This window comes from Ursus arctos, unplaced genomic scaffold (genome assembly GCF_023065955.2).
Source record: "Ursus arctos isolate Adak ecotype North America unplaced genomic scaffold, UrsArc2.0 scaffold_21, whole genome shotgun sequence".
NCBI lineage: Eukaryota > Metazoa > Chordata > Mammalia > Carnivora > Ursidae > Ursus > Ursus arctos.
Genome location: NW_026622886.1, coordinates 37,371,099 through 37,392,276, shown reverse-complemented (window position 1 = coordinate 37,392,276; position 21,178 = coordinate 37,371,099). Strand labels below are relative to the sequence as shown.

General features: G+C 43.1%; 1 protein-coding gene across 4 annotated transcripts in view; it reads left to right on the top strand.

The window, feature by feature from the left end:
* TPH2 (tryptophan hydroxylase 2) overlaps positions 1 to 21,178 on the top strand; it is a 163,182-nt gene that overhangs the window by 88,510 nt on the left and 53,494 nt on the right. For 2 of the 4 annotated variants that reach the window (XM_026500013.4, XM_044384585.3), the window contains exons 10-12: positions 8,789 to 8,884; positions 17,424 to 17,557; positions 17,690 to 20,035. In XM_026500013.4, coding sequence (XP_026355798.2) covers positions 8,789 to 8,884; positions 17,424 to 17,557; positions 17,690 to 17,864 — 405 coding nt within the window. In that variant the 3' untranslated portion in view covers positions 17,865 to 20,035. Of the gene's footprint in view, positions 1 to 8,788; positions 8,885 to 17,423; positions 17,558 to 17,689; positions 20,036 to 21,178 lie in introns of those variants that run through there. The other 2 variants (XM_057316419.1, XM_044384586.3) reach the window with 1 other exon arrangement.

The window sequence follows — 21,178 nt, the reverse complement described above, 5'->3', positions numbered from 1 at the left end:
GTTTCCACAATACAGGATCATTGTTTTCTAGCTGACAAGACGCTACTCAAATCCCAACCCTCCTCTTTTTCTCTCCTTGTTTTTGTCTGTCGTGATTTGAGGAGAACCACTGGCGAAAGAAGCAGTCTCTGCCGGTTCAAGTGGAGCCTGTGATCTGGAACATTCCATAATTTGACTCACCTCTACCTTCCTTTGATGCTCATTTTGGGTTCCCATAAGTCACCCCCCCTGACCCAGCCTCTTGACATTACTCTTTCCGGTAACTTCCACGCTTCCCACAGCCCTTCTAAGATCCCATTGATCCTTCAAAGTCCAACACAAACTTCATCTTCTTTGTGTTCTGAGACAGATAAGCACACTGCAATGTCAAGACAGAGTGAGTTTGCGGTAGGAGAAAAACAGCCGTTTTTTTATTATTATTTTTATATTAGTCTGGTCTCCCCAGCCATATTGCACATTTCTTGAGCACAGGGACCACATCTTTCCCTACTTTTGGAATCTCAACTAGAGTTTAGCACAGAAGAATTTAGTAAATATCAATTTAGGAAGCGTATCTGGATGAAGTTGTGACTTGCCAGAGCCCATTTCGAGGCCCACGGTAAAATGAAATCCAGGCGTAGCTACCATCACACAAGGCATTCAGACAGTCGTCCTTGGAATCTGCACAGCCACTGGCCCACAGGTCCGTGAACACAGGAACAGTGGTTTCCTTCTGCCAGGGGAGACTTTGAGCGATGGTGTGAGGGCTGTGGTTCCAGAGTAGCGGTGGCCCCAGGACTGCAGGAGACCAACGCATGGATTCTAGCTCTCAGTTCCCAGCATCTCTTACACTCTTATTTTACACAGAATTACCCTAGGGCCAAATAGCAAAGCACGCAAAATCCCCCTTTCTACTTTCTCTTGAAACCTGGCCCCTGAACCCTTCCCCACTCAGGACGCCTTGCTCTGGAGACACCGCCCTGGGGTGGTCGCTGCACCCTAGTGGGATGTGGCTTTCCACCACGCTACTCTTGAGAGCATTTGCAGGTTAAATGGTCAAAGAAACAACAACAGATACTGATGTCAGGTGATGGGGGGGTGGTGTGTGTTTCAGGGTATGAGCCTCTTCTGTGGCTGAAGCGGTGCCGTCCCCGTGTTCACTTTTGATTGCCGATGGTGACTTGTGTTGCCTTGACATTTCTGTCCCAAAGCTTCCAGCTCAGCTATCACACCTCATTCTGGTCCCAATCCTATAGTCATTTGCAATTTAATTGAGATGAAGGGAATTGGGGCCAAAGGAGAGAAGATACCCGCTGCTGCTTGTAAACGGAAATGTTGATAGAGCTGAAATTCAAACCCCAGTAGCTGGGGCTGAGTGGGAGAGGGGCGAGTGGGAGGCGACCCAGAATGGTCCCACCTTTCAACCAGTCCTCCAGTGTGTATTTTCACGTGCTGCTTGTTCGAGCTAAGATGGAAAGGTGTTAGAGAAAGTACCGTGAACGCAGGGCTGTGAGACCCACAGTCCCTTTTATGTTTTTTTGTTTTTTGTTTTTTGTTTTTTTTGTTTTTTTCCCTTTATCAGAGGTGCAGACCCCTGATGTTAGAACATCTTTGAGCATTCTTCCTTTATCCGTTTGTTAGGATCCAGGCATTACATAGCACAGATGCTTGTAGCACTTGTGTGAGAACCAGGTTCTGAGGTCCCAGCATTATAGGCAGGCACTGAGCCTTAGGTGCGAGATTATGGACCGAGGTAGTGGTGGTGGTGGTGGGGAGGGTGTGAGGGATGGAACCTGAAAGCCTGGGCAGCGTGGGGGCGGGGAACTTGGGGAGTGCAGGGGTATAGCTCTACCCCCATTCTGGAAGGATTGCATTATTTCAACAGCAGGAACCGCTGTGCCAGTGTGACCGGCTGACCGTGGCCCTGCATCCCTAAGTGCGCTTGTTGATGAGGCGAGAATGCTGGGTTTGAAGTTAGGAAATGAGCTTGACTCCTAGCTCTGCCCACCATGAGTTGTGGAATCTGGGAAAATCACTGGGATCTCAGTCTTGCCGTCTGTAAAATGGAAATGTGTAGTAATAATGGCTCTATCTCAAGTTAGCAGTAAGATAACAAGTTTGTAGTAAGGTGACATCCATGAGAACACATCATTACACTGGACAACCTTCTGGCTAAATTTCCCTGTTATCTTGACGTTTTAGCAACACTGTTGAATTATTTAGTGGTAATCTCAAGTGCGGAAGTGTTTGTATGCTCGCGTCAGATTTTATGTCTGTGTTTTTGAGTTGTTGGGTCTGAATTTTGTCTAGTTTTTCAAGTTCCCCTCTTATGTTAGGGTATGGGCTTAACACTACATAAGTAGACTTTGGACTGTGTACGAGATAAGGGTAAGTAAGATCTCAGCGAGGGCCAGAGATTCCTTTAGATGTAAAGTAATTCAAATTTCGCATGGAACATTTTGTTATGTTTAGCACATCTCAGGGCTTTTCTGAACTCTCTTTGCTAGCTTCTTGCTTTGTGGCTGTGTCCTGGATATGTGGATAAGGAAATTCTAGATGTGGAAGGATGTATGTGGTTATTTTAAAATATATACTACCAGTATGTAAGGATCAAATTTTTAGTGAAAGTGGTAAAGAAAATATATCACTTGCTCCCTCCCTCAAGCATTAACTGAGTGATGTGTGGAAGCCATTTTCCTGGAGAAAGTGAAGGAAGTAGACAGCCAGGCTTCTTCCTAGAAGTTTGTGTGCACCATTTCAATCCAATTTAAGAATACAGAATGACTCTCAGGAAGAGGATATATAATTATTTCAAGGGATGCAGGGAGTGGGGGAAGTGGGAGGCAAAGGGACTCTTTAAAAGGGAAATTGGAATAGTAGATGTCTTTTTCATCAAGAGTCCTTTGAAAAGGTTAACTGGAATACGTGCCTTAGCAAAAGCTTCAGGTACCTAACACCAAACAGAAGAGAGCTGCTGCAGCGTTTGCTTTTGGAAGTCACCATGTGGGGCCAGTGTATATTTGTTGGTCTGGTCGGTGTCTGTGGACTTGGTTGCCTCAAGCTTGCCCTACAGCCCGAACTGTTGCAAGAGTGGTGTACTACCAGTAGTGACCTGAAGATGGCAGCATTGGGCGACCTATGTCGTTTTCCTAAGCACGTGCGCTGCCTGGTACATTCTGCAGCGCTGCTCCAGCAGTGTTTGGATTTCAGATTGTCACTCAGACTTTTTTCTGCTTAATGACTGTATGTATGTAAATGATTCTGCTTTTCTTCTGTGGAAGAGGTCTGATCTATCACTCCTGTTTGGGTTTTCAGCTAATGATTATATGTAATTATATTCAAATAAAATATTTATAAATAATTACATATAATTAGTGCTATGTAAAATTCGGAATTCATGAACATCAGCTTTGATGAAAGGTACCTTTCAATTTGGGAGGTGATAGTCTTAGTATTATTTGTTTCTGTTTGAAAGACATTAGTGGCCAAGAATCTGCAATCTGCAATTGTGTTTTACAGGTGTTCTTGTAATGTTCGGGGTTTTTTTAGTGGTTTTTTTTTTTTTTTTTTTTTGGTTTTTGTTTTGTTTTACTCATAAGTAGGATATTTATTTGGTAAATCTCTAGGGAATATATTATAGATCCACATCTGGAGAGCACTCTGAGGAAAAACAAATTATATTTTCTTAAAATTTTGGGACGCAATTAGTTATCTTTGCATTCCAAAAGGTCTCCCAGGGGTCATCCAGTCCAACTCTAAGCAGGCTTTGCATTTAAAACCAGGCAAAAGAAAGGTGCAGTTGTCCCAGCTTCCCATCAGTGATCATGCCCAGGGCCCCTCTGTCTTGTGAGATCTCCGCTAGTCTTGAAAACAGAGGAGAATCGTCCTGAGCACGTCTGTAATTCAAATTTTGCCAACACCTGAGGTTTGGGTACGTTTCGCCATTTCTCTTTATCCGTTAGCCGCACATGGAGCTGCAAATGGAAAACCATCTTAAAGTCAAAGGTCTAATTCTCTGGGGAGAGGAGGCTGTAGAAGTAGCGTGTAGGCTTCCCTTGGTTGAGGACAACAGGAAACCTAGGTAGATGGCGGGTGAGCAGATGGAGCTTTGTACGGCCAGCGTTTCTGGAAGGACTCCCGGACCAGGTATGGGGCCAGAGAGCATTCTGAGTGGTGGGAAGGAAGATGCGCAGTGGCCCTTTCCTCTGAGCTTGCCGGGATTCTAGAAGCACGTGGACCGAAGACACACTGATAGATTTAACTTTGAACCTGTAGTTGAGCTGATGCAGACCTTTTAATTCCTGCTTTAGAATAGGATGGGAAGCCAAATCTATGTGAAGGCCGTGTGTGGGGCACACCAGACTTTCTCAGGGGCTCTCTCAGCCTGTCTTGCTTTAGATCATTGCGTACGTGCCGACGGAGCATAAGGAAAATTAAAAATGCCCTTAACAGGCTGACCTGAATGCTCCTGTAGCTGGTTCCATATCTGTATTTTGGAGGCTTTTGAACATGACAGCTCTCTCTTGCGCGCTCTCTCTCTCTCTCTCTCTCTCTTTTTTTTTTTTTACAAACTCTTCTGTATTTAATGTTAAGGCTCCAAGGATTTTTACCTCATGCGCTGTAAATGCAACATAAATTAGGGAAATCAGCCAAAAACACACTAAGAAGATGCCATGAGATCCTAGTTTTCCTGTTGTAGACTTTTATTTCTCCATTTTTGGTTGTAAGGGAGAATCATACATCAATCAATCTTTTACCTAAAAACTTTAAAACATGACAGATGTCGAGCTCTTTAAAATTCGGAGCTCTAGATCTCTTAAATATCATCATCTAGACTGGTCCTGGGTAAATCACTTTATCTCCTTAAACTTGAGTTTTTCTTTTGGTGAAACGGGAGGCTGAACTTCCAGGACTCTTGTTCTTTGATGATACAATCACTTCTCTTCATTGTGCCTAGGACTGTGCAAAATTTTTTGGAGGACAGGGGTGCCTACGGGGCTCTGTCAGTTAAACGTCCGACTCTTGATCCCAGCTCAGGTCTTGATCTCAGGGTTGTGAGTTCAAGCCCCGTGCTGGGCTACTCACTGGGCATGAAGCTTACTTAAAAAAAATTAAAAAGTATACACACACACACATATATGTATATATATACATTTTTTTTTTTTGAGAATGGACTTGAGGGCTGTATTTTACCTTTTCTACACATACTCAGATCTCTTATTTTGGTTCTTCTCCTGAGGTCTCTGTGACACTGACTTCTCCCCATCCCCTGCTCCCCCTGGCCCAAGTTCCTTTCTAAGTCACTCGCCTCCTAGCTCCTAGCTGCTTGCTTGCCTCTGCCTCCTGACTGGTCTCTCGCTTCTACTCTGGCCCCGCTGACAGTCTGTTCTTTACCCAGCACCAGCATAGTCTTTTGAAACGAAATCAGAACATGTCTGTCTCTTGCCTAAAACCCCTCCCATGACTTCCCACTGCCCTTGGAAATACAAATCCGTTCCTGCCTTTGCACCTGCCTCCTCTGCTGGGAACGCTCTTTCCCTAAGATCTTGCACAAAGGGCTGCTTTTCAAGTGGGTTGCAGCTTAAATATCACTCCCTCAGAGAGGCTTTCCCTGACCATGCTGTCTAAAACAGCCACCTCTTCTGCTTAATACCTGACACGTTACGTGGATTTATTATTTATATAGCATATTCCACCTGCAATTACCCTGTATATCGATTGTTGTTGTTGTTACATCTCATCCCAGTAGCAAATATGCTTCATGGGATTAAGGACTTTGTTGCCTTGTTCATTGCATATCCTTAGCAGCTAAAGCAGATTCTTGGATATAATAGGTGCTTCAAGGAGGGTTTATAGAACGAACGAATGAATGAATGAATGTCATAGGTAGAAAAACTTACATGCCAGAGAGGTTACGGTCACAGAGCTAATTAGAAGCAGGGCCAAAGGAAACATGAACAGACATTTCTCCAAAGAAGATATACAAATGGCCAACAGACACATGAAAAACCTCTCAACATCACCTGGCATCAGGGAAATACAGATCAAAACCACAATGAGATACCACCTCACACAGTCAGAATGGCTAAAGTTAACAAGGCAGGAATTGACGGATGTTGGCGAGGATGCGGAGAAAGGGGAACCCTCCTACACTGTTGGTGGAATGCAAGCTGGTGTAGAGAGTCTGGAAAACAGTATGAAGTTTCCTCAAAAAGTTAAAATAGAGCTACCCTAGTACCCAGCAATTGTACTACTAGGTATATACCTGAGGGATACAAACATAGTGATTCGAAGGGGCACCTTTACCCCAATGCTTATAGCAGCCATGTTCACAATAGCCAAACTATGGAAAGAGCCCAGATGTCCATTGACAGATACATGGCTGAAGAAGATGTGGTATATACACCTATAATGAAATATTACTCAGCCATCAAAAAGAATGAAATCTTACCATTTGCAAAACAACATGGGTAGAACTAGAGGGTATTATGCTAAGTGAAATAAGTCAGTCAGAGAAAGACAAATGTCATATGATCTCACTCATAGGTGGAATTTAAGAAACAAAGTAGAAGAACATAAGGGAAGGGAGGGAAAAATAAAATAAGACGAAATTAGAGAGGTAGACAAACTGTAAGAGACTCTTAACTATAGGGAACAAGCTGAGGGTTGCTGGAGGGGAGGTGAATGGGGGGATGGGGTCACTGGCTGATGGGCATTAAGGAAGGCATGTGATGTAATGAACACTGGGTGTTATATGTAACTGATGAATCGCTGAACTCTACACCTGAAACTAATAATACACTGTATGTTAACTAATTGATTAAAAAAAAAAAAGCAGGGCAAGACTAGCACTCAGGCCCCCTCATGTGTTTCTTCCCTCCAGGTCACACTACCACACAGCAAGCCTGACTTAGACATAATTCTCTTGTTCACTATTTATTCTCCAACTATTGAGCTGTTATTATGTTTCAGACACTATTCTATAGCAGTGATTCTTAAGCAGAAGTGATGTTGGTCCCCTGGGAACATTTTTCAATGTCTAGATACATTTTTAGCTGTTACAAGTGGGGTGGGGGGTGCTACTGGCATCTTGTTGGTGGGGGTCAGGGATGCTGCCCTCTGTATGTCCTATAATGCACAGGACAGCCTCCCACAGTAAAGAATTGTCCAGCCCGAGATGTTGACGGTGCTGAGGCTGGGGACCCCTGTTGCCAATGAGTGGATGCCTGCTCTCGTGGAGTTTACAGTTTGGGGCGGGGAGACAGAGGACAGTGTGTATCATACGTAAGGAAATTAAAGACCATGTTGGAAAGATGGTATGATGGAGAAGAAAGAAAAGCAGAACAGAGTAAGCAGGAGGGCTGGTGGGCATTGTGGGTGATGGTGGGGGTAGGAAGGACTCTAATTTTACCCTTTTGGGGGAAGTGAATCGGGAAAGGAAGTTTTGCCGCGGGAGGTTGAGCTCCATGACCTGCAAGGACCAGTCCTTTGGGTTCAGCCCACTCAACGTCACGGACCATCCTCGCATGTAAAAAGTATAAAACCCTTCCGAACCAGGGGACATCGCAACCTCCAAATGAAAATAGAGCAAACTGCCGTGGGCTAGAAATAATTATCATTTTCCACTTTTCAGGGGTGTTTGAATTCTTCTTTCTCGACGGTGTCAGGGCTCTGTCATCACTCACGCAGGGCAGTGTTAATTCGATGCAGTTTGTATTGCTCATTGTCAACTTCTCACTCTCCTCTCGGAGCAAGACTAGTGTGATTCAGCCTCTCGCAAGAGCATCCTGGGGTTTTTGGTTATACAGAGGTTTCTGTCTGTCTAGGTCGGTTTCCTAAAATCAACAGACACAGTTATAGATTTCAGTGTCTTGGGAAAGCTGTAGTTACTGATGCTGGTGAAACTCAGTCAAGGAAATGGTTCTTACTCTACATTTTTTTACATACACACACACGTGTCTACGTGTGTAGCCTATGTGGAGATATATGTAAGATCTTGCTAAAAAATCATACTAAAATTGTGGTTTTGGTAATTTGGTAAGCACGTACTTGCTCTTTTGGTCTCACTCTTGTTTCTTTACCACGGTTCTTTAAGCATTGGCACCTAGTAGGTAATCTCCAAATGCTTGTCGAATGAATAAACAAACTGCAAAAATCAGTTTGGGATGACTGGGTTCCGAGTTATTTTTCCACATCTGCAAGAACTTTCTTATGTCTGCTGAAACACAACTTGGTAAACACAGTGGCATAGTCTTTTTTTTTTTTTTTTTTAAGATTTATTTATTTATTTGAGAGAGAGAGAGATGGGGCGGGGGAGTGGCAGAGGGAGAGACTATCCAAGCAGACTCCTGCTGAGCGTGGAGCCCAGTGCACTGCTTGATCCCAGGAGACCCATAGGATCACGACCAGAGCCAAAACCAAGACTGAGCCCCCTGGTGCTCCAACAGTAGCATATTCTTACGGTGTTATGACTATGACATATTCATTCATTTCTAAGTCTGTTTTTTTTTTTAATTTTAAAAATTACTGCCATGGATGTGATTTGACTTACAGGGTTTCTGAATCTGCTAAGCATAAAACTCTTAGTAGTTAATACCTTTTCCATAGACCTTTAACCTAGGGTGGGATTATTAAGCAAGGGAATAGATTTCAATGAATGTTCTTCATTCCAACGTGTTTAAATTGACAGTGTTGAAGAAACGATGCCCAGTGTACCATTTTGTTTTGGGTGCCATTTTATTCTATGGAAGAACTATTTGACTAGGTCACTGGATGTGGGTCCATGTTGTTTTGTTTTTTTTTTTTCCAGTGCTATTTCTTCACAATCGAGTTTGGCCTTTGCAAGCAAGAAGGGCAACTGCGGGCATATGGAGCAGGACTCCTTTCCTCCATTGGAGAATTAAAGGTATGAAGCTGTGAATGAAAATATCTTTCCCAGGCAAACTGGTTCAAGGTCATGGAAATATTGATTTCTTTGTCTGAGCAGTTCTAGTCGTAGGTACCCCATAAATATTTAATACAGAGGATTTGGCACCTCAGATGTGGGTGCTGACCTAACTTTTTGCACTTCTGAAAAATGGGTCATGCCTTTCTGGGTTTGTCGTGTGACTCAAATGGTTGAGCAGCCATGTGCACAGATCAGCAGGGATGACAAATGTATGCTCAAATGTTGGCTAACATACGATTGGCCTAAATTTAGTGCTGCAAAGTGGGCAGCAAGATAGCAGCGATCCTCCTGGTTGAAATTTCCTTGTAAGGATAGCTTGGCTATTTTCATTTCTGTTATCCCCATGGCTCCCATGGACACCGTAGAATTTACTCCTCAAAGGGGAATTTGAGATTATTTTAGCTTCTTCAAAATCAATGTGTATTAAAACATTAAAAAACCCTAAATAAACCTACATTCAGAGAGGTAGCTAACATGTGTAGTGATGCCTTAAGGAATGCTATTTTTTTTTTGTCTTAAAATACAGTAAAATGGTCATTTATGCAGAAATGTTGGGGCCTGGATCATTTGATCATTTAAATATCCTGGTTACTTAAGAATTGCTATCTGTACCGCTGGAGGATAGCAGGTTTTGATGAATTTGGAATGCAGTGTGATGTATGATCTGGAAATGGTACTGAAGATCATTTGATCTTTCTTTGATTACCCAGACTAATCAGGATTGTTGACTGCCCTAAGATTGTTATTTGGGGTATTGATTATCCTTATACAATGCAGTTGGGAAATAGATGATTATTGGAACTTTTGGGTTGTTTATATTCTTGAAAGGTACAGTGTAACTATAGTCTTATTGAGTATTCACTTTATGATTCCATTCATTCATTCATTCATTCATTCATTAATTCCTCAAACATTTGATTGAGTACCTACTATGTGCCATGTACTGTGCCCGTCATTGAGGATATAAATAATGAAGAAGAAGAAGAAGAAGAAGAGGAAGAAGAAGGAGGAGGAGGAGGAGGAGGATGGAAAAGGAGAAGGAGGAAGAGGAGAGGGGAGGAGGGGGAGGCGGAGGCGGAGGAGAAGGAGAACAACAACATAACGGCAACCTCAGTGGACACTTAAGGAGACCTCAATTAGTGTTATAGGTGCTTTAAACATATTAACTCACTTATTTCTCATAACAACCCAGTGAGATAAGCAGTATTATTATCACAGATGAGAAAACTGAAGCATGAAGACGTTGAGGAGCTTGCCCAAGGTCACACAGCTACTAAGTGTTGGACCCAAGTCCAGTTGGCTGAGGCTGCAGGATTCCAGCCCTTAACCAGCAGGCTGTACTGCCTGGGGTCCCTGTTATCAGAGGGTTTACATTCTAGTGCAAGGGATGAACAGCCAATCAGATAATGCAAAGTGTGACACATGGGCTTCGCACTTACTAGGTCATGCGGGGGAAGGCTCCTGATGAGGGCCTTGCTGCCCAAGCTGATTCTGGAGGAGTGGGAAGGATGAATGAGGAGAGGATGGGATGCTCAGGACCGCGAGCGGACAGCAGCGTGCGTGCTCTTGTCAAATCCTGGCCTGTTTAGGGAGCTGCCTGAGGCTCCAGGTGGCTGGGGTAGATGGTAACATTTCACGTGATAAAAGCCTGATGTAATGTGGTAATATTTTTTTTTTTTAAATGAAGTTCTCAACAACAAAAAGCCACTTGGGGTTAATTTCAGTACAGTGGCCAAAGCCCACAGCAAGAGCATGATGTCATATCCCTGTAAGACCCTTGCCTTCTGGAGAGCGCTTCTTGATTTCCATGAAGAAAGAATTAGAAAATGATTTAGCTCTTGGGCTACATCTATTTACATTCTCCTCAGAAGGTTTGTAAATTATACCAGAAACAAAAGAAACAAATCTCTCTCATTGCCCCAACTCTGGCAGGGTCCTCTAATCGGGTTAATGGGGCATGTATAGGCAGCACTGGGGTGAATCTGTTGTTTTTGTTCCTATTGGTGTGGACAGAAACGTCTGGAAATGGAAATCAGCCAGGGCTATGTATACCAAAGGGCATTGTCTGCCGTGAATCTTGTTCTGGTCCATCACCTCTAGTCATTAGCATTCTTCCATTCTCAAATTTCTACACTCCAACATCCCAATGATTGCTACTTTGGACCATTTTTACAATTCAGAAATTCTTGCTATGAGAAGTATCTTCTGATTATACACAGGGAATACATAACACAGGATGCTTCCTATACCCGCTTCCCTCCCCTCATCTCTGCTGCGCGCTGTGCAAATGTCCAGAACCCTCTCACAGCTTCTGAGTACTTCTGTCTAACTTTTGTTTGAATGGATATATGATAATCCTAAACGCAAGGTGGGGGGGTAACTTTTTTGATAGCGTTATAAAAATTCCTGTGTAAAACACGCTTACAATTTTGAAAGGAGTTACCTTTTGTAGTGAAATATCTCGTTTCAAACTGCAGCCCAAATGTAGGTCGCAGCTAAATTGTTGGAGGTTTTGGTATAGTCTTTATTACTTTTACGTAAATATCCACGACTCACCTTTTCTCCTTGAACAGAACACATTTTAAAATTTGTGCTTTAAGAGGCTAAATTTTCCTGGGTGTAGATGTTGTACTTCAGAGCTGGCCGAGTACTCCCAAGGGTTTGGAGAATAACTTTCATTTTCCCTCTTACTCAATGCTTGTTTTTGACAACCTTTGGTGAGAGGAACAGAATAAATATGGAAAGGCTTGTACTAGCTACATCTGATAGCCACAGAGACTTCCTCTCTTCACCTCTCTAGTGGTTGCTCTCTCTTCTCTGTTCTGTGATGTACTTCCGGGAATTCCAGAAGTGTGTTTGGGTAGGCCTCTACCATACCTTCATCACTCTGGGAGCAGCTGATAATGAGCTAACTCATCTGGAAATCTGACTTTAAAAAAAGGTTGATAGTAGGGTAATCAGTTGCTGTTTACCCATGGTCAGCATGTGTCTTTCACACTTTTTCTACCTCAGAGTTGACCCTACTATATGTGTCTCATTTTTTAATTTATTATTCACTCATTCACTTATTCACTTGGCTCAACAAACCCACAATTAAAGGGCTAAGATTTCAAGGAACTTGGAGTCTCTAGTAGGGAAGTTCTACAAAAGTGGTTGATATGGGTCTCTGTCGAATCCAGATCTCATGGACAAGCAACAGTGAAGTTTGTTCACAGGTGGTGGTAAGGAAATGATTGCTAATTGATGAATTGGCTGAGTCTTATCCCAAAAAGTTAATCCATCTTAAAAGCAAAAAGGCAATTTCTCCTTTTTTTATGGGTAAAGTCCAATTCTTTATTTCCTTAAGGGCATGGATTAGATTTCTTTTGTAAACAGCTTTAGCACCTACCCCGTAGTAGTCACTGAAATAGTACAGGTAAACCCATCTGTTCTGTTTTCAGGTTTGGGCAAAGCTGATGGTTTTAAAATTTTTGATTACTATTATTTTTTCGTCTCTAGTTTTAGGATCTCCTTGCACAGTGACTTTATTGTACTGCTTTTTTTTTTTTTATAGCTTAATCAGCATTCACACAACAGACTTGTGTTTATTACAATCATTTCTGTTTACTGCCCCTTGTATCAACTCTGTCCAGTGGTCAGAATTCCCACCAGGCCTGTACAGGAGAGGCTGGAGGCACCTGTGGGTCCTGTCACCAGTGTGGCTAGAGTTAGGACTCACCGCGGCAGAGCTCCCCCACCTTACCCCTGCACAGATGCCCCCCCCCCCCCACGCTCCTTTTCCTGAAACCAGCACAGTTAGTAAAGACAGAGTGACTCTGGAGCATGGGGAGCTGGAAACAGGTCTTTGGCCTTCATGAAGAGATTGTTTGAAGAGGGAGTTTGTTCTCTCGCCCCTGCAGCTTATTCAAACTGATGAAACTTGCAACATCACTGATTAAAAAAAAAAAAAAGGTGCAATGCCGTTACCACTCAGTTGAGCAATAGGCATGTTGATGCCACTTTGTACATGGTTAGCAGGAGGGACATTTGAGGGAAGTTCAAACAAAATATCTACATTCATGCATAGGCACATATACAAATGTATATATTTGCTGTTCTGACGGGGGGAAAAGATGATTGCAGTGTGAATGTAGGAGTGTTTGCAAATTCTTATTCAGAATCTAGGGCCCACGCTACCTCTAAACCTGACTTCACACTTGAGTTTTTTCCTGGCATAAACCAGTCCTAACATAGAGGGTGAGGATCCCGGGATTTACGTGGAGAATAGTTGAGATGGTAACTCTGTGTCGGCAGAGACAGGTGGCTGGGAGGAAGGAAGATTTTAAATTGAACTTAGGGCAGGCACTGTTGTAGTCTAAAACCTGGAAGCCTCCTGGCTAGGGCCATGTTTCTTGCTGTGGGCTTCTGGACCCTGGGGGAGAAGAGCTGCACCAGTGCTGAACGTGTGGCTGAATGCCTGTGTGCATCACCGCCAGACTGAACGGGCAGTAATCACTGTACACCGGGTACGCCCCATGTGCCAGGCACTTCGTATGTGTTACCTCGTTTAATTCTTTTTTTTTTTTTTAAGACTTATTTATTTATTTTAGGTGGGGGGAGTACAATTGAGGGGAGGGGCAGAGGGAGGCGGAGAGAGGGAAAAGCAGCCTCCCTGTGGAGCACGGGGCTCCATGCGGGACTGGATCTCAACCCTGAGATATGACCTGAGCTGAAATCAAGACTCGGCCACTCAACTGACCGAGCCACTCAGGCGCCCCTCATTTAATTCTTACCACAACCCTGGCTTGGAGATATTATTAGTATTGCCATTTTCCGGATGAATACTAGACTAGGCTTACAGAGGTGGAAAACTTGCTCAAAGTCATATAGAAACTTTAGATAACAATTGGGTTCTGGGCCACTTGATATTGAGAAAAGGTTTTTGTATTTAAAAGGCTAGCATGGCAAATAAGCCTTAATTTTGTGCACCAAAGCCAATTAATTGCCAGTGGCCCCCTCTGTTGGGAAGGGTGGGAAGGCTAGGCCTAGGGCCATGGGAAAGGCTGCCTAGGCCCGTAAGAAAGGCTGCCACGGCCAGTTGTGCTGCCTGGGGCAGAGGGAGGAAATGCCAGGGAGCTCCGTGGATCTGCAGGCCCTTTGCAAATGATACAGTAAGGAGAGCTTTAGAATTCATGTCGATCAATCTTTTCAGTTTATCGAAGAGGAAACTCTGTCCCAACCTGGGGCAATTTCACTCCTTTGATATCATGCCTCTGGGACAACTATGTTTAGGACCCAGGCGTCACAGCTCCCAGTGCTGTGTACTGCTCTTTAGCACTCTGGGTAAATCCCAAATAGTCCTTTTAGGGAGCGTTTAGATGAGGGCAGGTGATTCTCAGGCTCTGCTGCACTTTTAAAATGGCTCAAGACTGAAAGACTGTCAGCTCCATTCTCTCAGCCTTATAGAGCCTCTGTCTGCCGAAGCTGGATGGATTCTTGCAGACTTCAGGGTATCAGACTGTTGACACTTCGGGAAGGAGTCACCACAGAGTTCCCTGGGGACATCAAGCAGTGTGGCTCAATGTTTGTAGAGAAGCCACTGTGACCTAGAAGGGAGGGCTTGGAAGCTGCTCCCTCCAGCCGAGGCAGCTGAGAGAGAGACATGCACAGGAGTGGAGAACAAACTCAACAGGGCTTCACCCCCTGGGGCATCAGTGTAGACATGGACGCTGTCTCATAGCCTTGGGGCCACACTCCAGTGTTCAGAAACAGGGACCCTCACAGGCTGCGTGGGTATTCCTGGCAGACATCCCACAGAAGTGCTCCCTGTCAGGTAAATGAGACCACTTAGCGATGGGAGCACCACCTCATTTGTGGGCCTCACTCACCGGTTGTCCCCACTCCCCCGAACTCCAGGCTCTTGTCATTCTCCAGGCTAATACTGGGGTACCATTACCGCTTTGGTAAGGGCCACGGAGCAGCACTGGTCCGATACCCCATGGATGGAGAGGTCCCCCGTAGGTAATTCGCATATTGGACACAGCAGGCTCCTGAGGATAGACTGCCTTGTTGAGAGCTTGCAACAATCAGCTCCCGGTTTTTCCTTGGAATATCACATTAGGCAAGCGCGAAATGCATTGCCTGATGGTCTTGGCCTCAAGTTTTATGCTGCGAATCCACTGACCGTCCTTGAGGTCTGAGGCACAGCGCTCTGCCCTCTGGGCTCTTTCTTGGTCCACTCTCCTCCCCTTTACTAGTTAAAATGACTACGTGAGCTCATCTGAGTATCCAGTGGAATGTCACATGACAGTTCTTTCTAAAACGACACTGATTTCAGTCTCTGTTCCTGTATACACACACTCGGGAGGCCTCCTTTACACATGGTGGCCGCCAAGGCTGTTAATGGCCCATCAAAGCATTTCAGACCCAAGCAGTTGAGTTTCACCTCCTTCTTGTGCTTGTATTGACCCAGTGCTCAGCGGTATTGCCCTGCCTGAAGGAGCAGTGGTTTAAATGTTCTCACAGTGTGTCCGGCTACCACTCTTCCCATGCCCCTGATTGTGAGGATGAGAAAATAGAAAGATCAAGGACACTGAGTCAGTCACTGTCCTTCCTTTCATATGTGCTGGTGGGGGAGCGCACACTTAGAACAACGTACTGAAGTCAAGCACGCCCCGAGTACGAGGCTGCGAAGAAAGCCGCTTCTAATTCTGAAAACCACAGCAAGTCAGTAGGAGGCCTGTTCTTTGCAGAGGAGCACCGGCTCTCCGAAAAGGACATTTGTTTCTCGAAACTGTGAAGTTGTTTTTAAAACGTGGACAGAATTATTAGTCATGTGGAACCCAAATCCCCTGATGTTCACTGCACTGGATTGAATCTAACACAAATGCATTTGCAGGTGTAGTGACCTTCTGCTTCTAATGAAGTTGTTCTGTGGGCCAAAAAGAATGAGTTCATTCCCAGAGGCCCTCTGCGTTCCCTGATTCATACATGCATTGATGTGGACAATGCAACTTTGCGGGAAAGCAAATCACAGGCGGGATTAGGGCCGCGTGCCCTTTTTCAAACATGTTAGTCCTTTGGTCTGCAGTTGTATTTTCAAACTTAGGGAACCGCAGCCTTATTCACGGAAGGCTGCAAATCGTCCCATGCATTTTGAAATTGTTGGGGAATACGCCAAGAGTTGGAACAGGAAAGGTTTGCAGCATTCCTCCTGGTAACCGTAGCAGTCGACCTCTTACACCGCAAGGTAGAAAAGTGCTTTGGGTGGAACCCGGAGGCTGGAATGCAGTGTCTTCAGAAATCATCCAGCCCAAACCTCTCATCTACAGTTAAGGAAACAGAGGCACAGAGAGGTGAAACACCATGGCAGGGTTACCCAGCGTGACAGCAGCAACATCTGGAGTGGAGCCCCTTTTCTCCCAGTTCAAGGCGGTTCCTGCTGCCCCTTCTGTCAGCCTGCCCCTCTCCTCAGCTCATTTACCCTTTAAGGAAAACAGGGACTCTAGAGGAGCGTTTCTCAAAATAGACTTCACAACCACGAGGGTTGGGTTGGAATCACCTCGGATGCCTGTAACATGCAGATTTCTGGGGTTTACCCAGACCTGCTAAATCAAGTTGAGGCCTGGGTATTTGCATTTTTTCACAAGCTTCTCAGTCATTCTTATGCACATGAGGTTTGAGAACCATTAGGGCCTATGAATAGGTAGGTGGCATGTGGCAGGAAGTGACCACTAACTTTTAGCATCACCGAATTTATTTTGAGAAGACAGTCATTCACTGTTCCTTGCTGTTCTCCGCGCCAGTCATGTAGTGAGTTGAATGGAGCTAATGATGGTTCAAAGAGTAATTACACTGGCTTCCCTGTTTTCCTAACGCCTGCTCTGTGCATAACTGTAACTATTAATATTAGTTCTTTTTGCCCACCTGGCAATATTTATCTGCAGTATTTTGCTCTGCTATACTTGCTGGAAGGGAAATGAATGCTTTGCAAGTATCCTTAAATATACAAGCCCAGTCCAGACTGTTGATACACAGTGCCTGGCCTCAAAATGTCTCGCAGTGAGGCCACAAATAGTTCAGTCAGAGTCCCAATTACCTTTCCACGCAGGTAATGATTACTTCTGCCATTTAAGTGAAATTTCAGTACATTGCTTATGGCAATAAATTGAGGGCCATATTTATGCTCTCTCCTTGCTTCTATTCATAGCATAGATTTAAAATTCCATTTCTTTGGGGATATAGCTCTGAACTGTCCTTCCATATGAATTTGTCTGATAATAAATAAAATAATACCATAATCTCATTTTCCCCCCTCGGCTTCTAACAGACTTGAACAAAAGCAAACAAAACCCCGAACACTCAATTTACCCTGCATATGGAAGAGTACCGTATTTCATGGCCGACTAGTAAGTGAGCAGTTCTGTAAAAATACTGAGCTGTGTTGTAGAAACGTGACATCATGGCACTTTGGAAGTCTCATTATGGACTTTAACGGGTTTTGTGGTATGTTTTGCAGCATGCTCTTTCTGACAAGGCATGTGTGAAAGCCTTTGACCCAAAGACAACTTGCTTACAGGAATGCCTTATCACCACTTTCCAGGAAGCCTACTTTGTTTCAGAAAGTTTTGAAGAAGCCAAAGAAAAGATGAGGTAGACTCGTTTTTCTTCCATCTCCAGAAAAATACCTTTTTATCTTTTCTGGCTCTGTTCCTTCCTTCTCTCTGTATCTCCTCTACCAATGAGAGTTGATCGCATATCCTTCTATCTCCGCTTATTTTGCAGGGACTTTGCAAAGTCAATCACCCGTCCCTTCTCCGTGTACTTCAATCCCTACACACAGAGTATTGAAATTCTGAAAGACACCCGGAGTATTGAAAACGTGGTGCAGGACCTTCGCAGTGATTTGAACACAGTGTGTGATGCTTTGAACAAAATGAACCAGTATCTGGGGATTTGATGCCTGGGACCAGTGTCATTACCAGCATGATCTTTTTGGGGCTTTGCAGCAATTTAGTCAATGTCATATAACACCGATAACTGTCTGTGTCATGGCTTGGCTAGTAAGCATGCAATTCTGTGTATCTCTATCTACTTGCAATTTACTGTGTTAATGTGTGAAACACCATAAGGAACCTGATGACAGATAACCGCTCATTGTTTGAAATATTGTAACCTATTTAAACGTCTTCAGTAGAATTGACATTCCTGCTTGGTGTCCTTAACCAAACTGCACCTATTTAAAATTTGTAACAAATAGCCCTCTTCTGATTCTAGCTTATTACTTTTTCCTTCTCAGATCTGAGTGTTGCCTCTGTGTTCATTAGATAAAATGAAAATAGCAGTGAAACTGTTTCTATAGTCTCAGTGTTTCCACAGCATTATTTGAGATAAACCCAGAATTGTGTGAAACCTCCTATCACATTAACAAAGGATTCAGTATTCTGTTTCAAAAAGGAAAACTAGCAAACACACTAGTTAGAATAGGGTTTAGATCGAGTATTTATACAATGTAAGAAAAGAGAATATCTTACAAATGCAACAGATAGGTGGCATTGACCGTGTAGAATCTGAGGGGTGGCATGCTTTCCAAAGAATTTTGGAAGAAAATACTTCCAGTGGGGCCATTAGGAAAGACTGAACGGTGGGCAAAAAAATCTTGGGACTATGAATTTTATGCCAGAAGAAAGTGAATTATCATGCTTGGGTGTTTAGCCCATTTCTTTTGGAGAACACTAATATCCTAGAGCTCTGATCTCAGAGATGTGGAAATTGAGTCTCAGAGAGGTTGATAAGCACAGCCAGCGTGCACTAACATTTACAGCCCATTGCATCCCACTTTCGGATTGCAAAGAAATTCAGCTTGGTGGATTTGTGTGTAGTCAGAGAAGGGAAACTAATACTTATCAAAACTAATGTGTATCACTAAATAGGATTTGGCTTGTGATCAAGGGCTGCCAGCGGTACAGCTGTCACCTCCCACAGCCCCAAACGAAGCTAGATCTCTCAGAGTTTGTCCGGTGTGCCCAACGTTTGGGCAGATTTGGGCAAACGGTAGTGATACATCACAAATCTCTGGTCATCTTTGCCGTAAGAGGTATCATCAGGTGATTAAGTGAACAAATAAAAAAGTGCTGAATGAGTGAATAAATTTCTTCCTCTGATTCTCTCAACAAACACAACCACTGTTCCTCTCACTCTCCTTTCGTCATACAGAATACTGGGTGGAGGAAAGAGGGGCTGGGAAAAAGTAGAGAAGAAAAAGATGACCAGATGATTTTTAAGTTAACAGTTCTAAAATATTTACATATGCAATTTCTAAGATGTTTTGTTTACTAACAAATTGCATGTAATTTCAAACTCATTGATACTCACATGGGCCCATTTTGAGTCAGAAATTTTTGGACTAGGTATATTAGGGAAGAACATGAAAAAGAGTGAAAATGTGTGTTAGAGAGAGGTAAAATGAAAATAAATCAGAGGTTTGAATAGTGGTTCCTTAACTACTGAGAATCTTTCATTTCTGAAGGATTCTCAGAACAACTGAGCTTTGGAAAGGGATTTGGTAGACAGAATGTGAGTCATGCAACTTAAATGCTATTTTAGATGAAAGAGATAGTGCCTCGAAAAATTATTGGTGGTAGAGAAGTGATGAGCTAGCTGAACCAAAAGGATCTAGAATGATCCAGTAGGTGTAGATTTCAATAATTTTATAGGTCCCCGAATACATAGTTTCTTATATCTTGTTTTGCTAGATATAGATGACCCTGAGTAATTATTTACTTATAATACTAATCTAGAACAGTAGCCCAGAACAAGAAATCCAGAAGTTTCCCGAACTTGTTGCTGAATTTTCTCAAAGAAGAAAATTGGCTAAGAAACTCTTAATGTCTGCCTTTTGTGGTGTTTTCATAATTTGGTGTTGCTTTACCCACCCTTAAAAAATAGCCGTAAGTAACCATCAGGTTTTTCCCTTCTAGTCCCATGAAGGGGGAGGTTTTCAGTTAAGTGGACTGAAACAAGAATTATATTTAATTGTAAACAAATTCCCTCAACAAAAATAACATTTGAGCTGTCTTCTGATTTGGCTTACAGTGGCATCTTCAGTTTTTTTTTTTAATATGCGCAAAATCTGTGTTTCAAAAATAGAAGCGTTGCAAAGTAAATAGGCTTTCCCACAGACCTTATATAGGTACCATACACGGTGGAGGAATTACTTGATTCTTTCCAGATTTGTTCTCCATTTGGAATAGCAGTAACGATGGTTTTCACCGTGTGAAACAATGGAACCATGGTTTTCATTTGTTGCGAGCATTTAACACACAAATGCCATTACGACTAATGGTGGGAAAAATCCTATAAAATTTAATAGCCATCATAGGAAAAGTGCTGGCAGAAAAAGTCCCCAAATGGAAATAGTACAACAAGATAATCACAGCTAGCTTCTCATCATATTTGATACCTGCTTTGTGTAATCATTTGTCTCCATTATGACTCATGACTTAAAGCTAAATTAAATAGAATCGAGGACAATTATAAATTTGAACACACTTGTTCACTGTTGTCTCATTGTGAATTGCTACTTTATTTTGACTTTGCTCCTAACTTCTATAACCAGCTCATCAGAAATCAACAAGAGATTCCTAGTAAGACCAGGTTTTTACGCATCACAGATTAGCAAAAGACAGAATCTCATTAGTCCAGTTTTTTTTTTTTTTAAGCATTTTTGTCTGTTACGAGTTAGGGTCAGGCATCTAATGTATTCTTGGATGATCAGTTTATTTGGCATAATGAGAGCTCAATAGATTCTTCATAAATTGCATCTTTTTTTTTAAAGATTTATTTAAGAGTGAGAAAGAGAGAGAGAACATGGGCAGGGGGAGGGGCAGAGGGAAAAGCTGACTCCCCGCTGAGCAGGGAGCCCGATGAGGGACTCAATCCCAGGACCCCAGGATCATGACCTGAGCCGAAGGCAGACGCTTAACCAACTAAACCATCCAGGCGCCCCATAAATTACGTGTTTTAAAGTAGGGAACTTTGACCCAAGATTAATTTTTTTTTTACATTGCTGGTAAAGGTTGTGGAACTTGGGTTTCTGGCTTAGTCTCATTTATTTACTGTGTAATTTAGAAATGATGCTTTATGGGGATGATATATCTGTGTGTGTCTTACTTGCACATAGTAAATGGGCCTGTGCCTAATGAATGTAAAGTACTGCAACATTTACCAACATGAAAAGTCTAAAATGAAAAACAGTGTGCTTTAACGTGGAAG